This window comes from Pteropus medius, unplaced genomic scaffold (assembly GCF_902729225.1).
Source record: "Pteropus medius unplaced genomic scaffold, Ma_sr-lr_union100, whole genome shotgun sequence".
In the NCBI taxonomy this organism is placed as follows: domain Eukaryota; kingdom Metazoa; phylum Chordata; class Mammalia; order Chiroptera; family Pteropodidae; genus Pteropus; species Pteropus medius.
Window position 1 is genome coordinate 192,741 of NW_024345599.1, and position 5,141 is coordinate 197,881.

Here is a 5,141-nt window from a genome sequence, read left to right on the forward strand (position 1 = left end):
GTGGACTTCGGGCGGAGGTGAGGGGAGTGAATGGCTGTAACTGACACTCCGAAAAAAGAAAGGGTCCACAATCAGAGCACTTATGTCCCGAGTGCTGCTCAGTCTACCAAGCACTCCGTCCCCTCGGTCCCCTGTCTGTCTGCAGGCTTGTAGGTCTGTCTGTTGGCCCGTAGGTCGCCACAAAAGTCGCGGCGACGGAAGGAGCAAACTGCCTTGGGACCCTGCAGGTCGGTGTGAAGGTGGGATGGTCCTGGACCCTGGGTGGGGGTGGCGGTGGGAGTGGGGGAGGAGAGAAGGCTGTGATCCTTGCCTGCCAGTCCGAGTCGCCCTCTCCTGGCCCCTTCTTTTCTCCACACCCCCTCCAATTTCTGCGCAGGGAAAGGGGTGTGGCGGCCTTTCCTAGGGAAATGGCGGATGACAAGGGTGCCGGGGGAAGCCCGCTTTAAGAGGGTGTAAGAAATATTTTCAACTTGAAGGCAGAAAGTTCAGAAAAGCGACTATTGGGACCTGTGTTCTCAATGCTCATCTATCCACTACGCTTTCAGTTCTCCACTGAGAGCTATTTTTCCATCTGTCCTTTTGCCAGACTGCCCATCAATCACCGTGGGAGGAGCACTGACAATAGAAGACAAGGGAAGAAAAAGGAACTTACCTGACTTTGGTAGCAGTTGGTGGGAGAAATTGCCTATGAAGCTTTGGGGTTTGGGGTGAGGTGGGGGAAGAAACTACGTGAGGGTCAGTCTCCATGTCAAACTTCTGGCTATCATACCACATCCCAACACTTGTCCTTCTCTGTGGGTGCTGGAAGACAAATGGTGGATCCCGAGGGTAGATAGAGGATGACAGAAAGGAACAAGGAAATAGTTTCCTAATAACCCACCTCTCTCAACCAGAACTCAAACTCCACTCTGTCTGCTGAGGCACAAACTCAGGCACAACTCAAAACCCTAATACTGTTTTTCACCCATAGATTCATCTGAAGAGAGCTGCAAAAGCCTGGGAGAGACTGAAGACCACTGCTCTCCACCATTACTCATCCTGACCCTAAGATTCCTCTTCATTCAGGTGGAAGAAGGCCCTCTCTTTTCTGCCCCAAAGCTGGCACAGACTTGAGAATGGGCCGGGCTCGGGAAGTGGGTTGGATGGCTGCAGGACTGATGATTGGGGCTGGTGCCTGCTACTGCGTTTACAAATTAACCGTAGGAAGAAATGAGAGTGAGAAGTTGGAGGAGGAGGAAGAGGAATGGGACGATGACCAGGAGCTGGATGACGAAGAACCCGAGATTTGGTTTGATTTCACAACCATGGCTCGGCCCTGGAGTGAGGATGGGGATTGGACTGAACCTGGGGCCCCCGGTGGCACTGAGGACAGGCCCTCAGGAGGGGGCAAGGCTAACCGAACACACCCAACAAAACAACGTCCATTCCCATATGAACATAAAAATACGTGGGGTGCTGAAAGCTTTAAGAATTGCAGGTGTGTTCTAAACCTCTCCAATTATCCTTTCATTCAGGGTAAAATGTTGTCGGCTCAGTCCAAGGATGCTGGGTTTTCATTTAGCCACGATATCAATAGTCATTTGGCCTGCCTCTCCATTGTCGGAAACACGATCCCCATTTGTGACCCAGCTGTTAAGGAGAAGGCTTTATGTACCCTGGATAACGTGAATGTCAGTGTGGAAAATCAGGGCCAGATTAAGATGTACATCAATGAAGTGTGTCGGGAGACTGTGTCACATTGCTGCAACTCATTTCTGCAGCAGGCCGGATTAAATTTGTTAATAAGCATGACAGTTATTAATAACACGCTTGCCAAGTCCGTTTCAGACTTGAAGTTTCCTTTGATATCAGAAGGAAGTGGATGTGCTGAGGTTCAGGTTTTGAAACCGTTGACGGCTTTGTCTGAAAAGCCAGTCTTGGCAGAGGAATTGCTGGGTGCCCAAATGCTGCTCTCATGCATGTCCCTCTTTATCAGGAATGGAAACAGGCAGGTTCTCCTGGACATCCTGGCCTCTTAAATGGCCATCTCGAACAGAATGGGACTGAATCTACCTATAATCCGTTTGGTGAACACACCCTTGTGTTCTCATTCAAAGACTCTGCAGTGGGTGCTATAGAAGATCCAGCCTTAGCCAGTCACCATATCATGGGGTGAAAGTTACACTTGCTAAATCGAGGACCACACTCTTATTGGCCAGGCGGGGGTTCCCACAGAGCTTCGAGTAACTTCTTGGTTTTGCAGTCTGCAGGCAATGCGTACTGTAAATTACTCCCTTACTTCTTCCTGTGGTAAAGGGCTCGTTCCAGCTGCCAGCTGTGGATGAAGAACATCATATTATAGCATCATGAAGGATGCCTTGCCTGTGATGGTCTCCCTGTCTAAGCCGGGCCATTTTGTGGAGCCCAGATGCGTATCGGAGCTTGTGCTGAAAACACATGTGTTGCTGCATAGGTTGAATTCTTTTTCGTTTACTCTTTCCTGTACACGAGCTGATGGATGGTGACCCTATTCATCAAAGAACTACCCTCCCTTTCTGTGTGCTGTACTGACTTAACCTCATCCACCCAAGTCTATGATTGTATGTATCATCAATAAAATTGTGTGCTTTGATTGGCAAAAATGAGACATGGTACTTGTCCTTGAGTTTAGAGTCTGCATGAAGAGAAAGACAAAACTCCACGATAAATGCTAACTAACCGGGGTGTTTTCTCCGTGACAAATGCATGCTTATCAATGCTCACAGGAGGCATGGGTAGAGATGGGCTGTGGTGTTCAGGACAGCTCTCAAGAAGGGGTTGGGGGCTGGGGTGGGCAGGGTGTAGAGGGAGGTTTGGTGGAATTAGGATGGAATGTTGGGAGGACTAAAAGAGGCAACACCCGTGAAGCAGGCGGCACTGAGCCTGTCACCTGGCACAAGAAGTCCCTCGATGAAGGTGTCTTTCCTTGACCGCTGACCTACAGAGGAAGGTCAGTATCCTTGGGTTCATCTACACATCCTTGGGGGCCACTGGCCAATCCATCCCTGCACATATAATGCACGATTATAACAATAATGGTTGCCACTTGCTGAGTGCCTACTTTGTGTAATTCTCTCCCTTCTGGGAAGCAGCTGTTAAACCTACTTCCAGACCTTTCCCTTCCTTGGGATCTCAAGACCAAATTCCTGGCAGAGCGAGAAGGGTCGGTTGGCCCCTGATTCCCTGGGGGGAATATTCTTTCTGCCCTATCCTTGGTATCTTTGGTGTGACCCAGGAAGGGAGCCTCCCCGTGGGAGTTGTAGGGCAGACGCTGAGGGTGCTTGGAATGACCATGGCTGTTCCATCCATCAGGAAACACCTCCTCCCCTCCATCCAAGCTTCCATCACCCCTTGGAGGAAAGGAAGAACCCAGCCCTTCCCACTGAACCCCTCCATGGAAACGGGCAACTTATTCCACCACCCCCTCCTAATATTTTCAGATCCTTTCCTGCATCACGAAACCCAGGCTCCCTGCATGTTTTTGGTGTGTCAAGAAATAGTCCTCTTCCTCATAGCCTTGGTCAACAAGTGGACAAGAAGCTTCCCTTGAGCAGAGCTGCTTCTGCAACTGGCGCCTTCTCCTGGTATCCTGAGATGCTGCTTTGGGCCATTGTTCCCCCGGGCATCAGTGCTCTCTAAGTGCTCTGCCTCCTGAGCACTCTCCTTCATAGAGAGCCTAGTCCTATTTTATTTCTCCCTTCTCCTAGAGTTTAGGTTACAGGTGGGTTACAACTCTCCTGCTTGTACCCATTGCCCTACGCTTCAGGCTGTCTAGCGGGCATGGGTGCCTGCCAGGTCCCAGGGCCTTCTTGGGGAATCCTCCAACTTGGAGTGGGTATGCTACCTCTTCCTGGGTCCTGGCACCTTGGACAGCCAGCACATGACTCGAGGTTGTTGTGACAGCACACCCTCAGCAAGGCTTATCCCCCTGGGGCATTTTTGCTGCCTCTGGAACCCTGTCTTATTTCCTAAGAGCTGCTAATGTGACCATCGCTTCCTTCCAAGTGAGTTTCATATGAGCTGGTCAATCAGTTTTTCATGTAGGATTGCCCTTGCGGACAGCTCCTGTGTCTACTTGTCCTGGTAGAGTCGGCTTGGCTCATGCTGTCTTCACTGACACCTTACTGCTCAGTCTCTTTAATCTCAGCACGAAGGCAGAGGGTTTTCTCCTTTCTCTTGGCTCAGGATCCCAAATTAACACGCACCTCCCTGTTTCTCTGCACTCTGCCGAATTCCCCTTTGAGTCCCGCCTCAGGCAGTTGTCCCCCATCTCTGAGGCAGGCTACAGTCCCATCGCAGGGAGGGCTTCAGAGCAACTCAGAGCAACTGCTCAGAGCTACTCTGTCACAGAGAAGCCTGTTGGCATCGAACTGTCTCCACAGTGTGTTCTTGGCCCAAGTCAAGAGCATTCTCTCCATTTGCTGGCACTGCTCTCCCAAAGACACTCCCTATGTGTGGAAGCTCAGGACTCTGGTCTGCCCTTCATCCCTTGGTGGGTTGCTATGCCAAGGCAGGAGCCCAGTTCCCAGTGGATTCTGCCTAGGGATGTGAAGGGGAGTCGGGAGCATGCCTGCCAGTCAGGGTCTGATTAAGATATTCAGAGGCTATCAGCACTGGAAAGACTATGGTGCCCCCCATCCCACACACACACTGAATTCAAAATGAAACAGCACGGGACCACCAAGCACAAAACTTACCTACCTACCTGCCTGCTGCAACGAACAGAGATTCTTTCTGGGTGTCCCAATGGTAAACATTTGACATGGTCATCAAAGTTGGAACTTGTCACACTCTGTGGGGAGGTGCCCTGCCATAATGGGGCTGCCCCAGCCTAAGTCTCTTGCGTAAATCTGGCACTGCTGCCACAGACTGCCTTCTAGTTCCAGAAGGGCTTTGGCCTTTCTTCTTATTCATCTCATTATTATGTCTACATTTGGTGCCTGTAGGTACCACATTGACTCCTAGTGCCCTTCCCAGCCTGCTACCTCTCCCGGGGTTTCTGCGGTTTTGTACTCTCCACCCCCACCATAAGTACAGGCAAGGTTGCAGACATCCAGCTTCTCAAACTCTGCATCCTCACCGTGGCCCTATGTGCCACTCTCAAAGCAATTTCAACCACAATC

General features: G+C 50.8%; 1 protein-coding gene across 1 annotated transcript; it reads left to right on the forward strand.

Annotated features, from left to right (window-relative positions):
* The first annotated feature begins 1,052 nt into the window (after positions 1–1,052).
* On the forward strand, positions 1,053–2,624 carry ARMCX6 (armadillo repeat containing X-linked 6). The gene has a single exon (XM_039873992.1). The coding sequence runs from the start codon at positions 1,116–1,118 to the stop codon at positions 2,016–2,018; it is 903 nt and encodes a 300-aa protein (XP_039729926.1). The 5' UTR covers positions 1,053–1,115; the 3' UTR covers positions 2,019–2,624.
* Positions 2,625–5,141: the final 2,517 nt, after the last annotated feature.

Bases quoted from the DNA above. Each gene is read 5' to 3' on its own strand.
- ARMCX6 (XM_039873992.1), top strand. From the start codon at position 1,116: ATGGGCCGGGCTCGGGAAGTGGGTTGGATGGCTGCAGGACTGATGATT.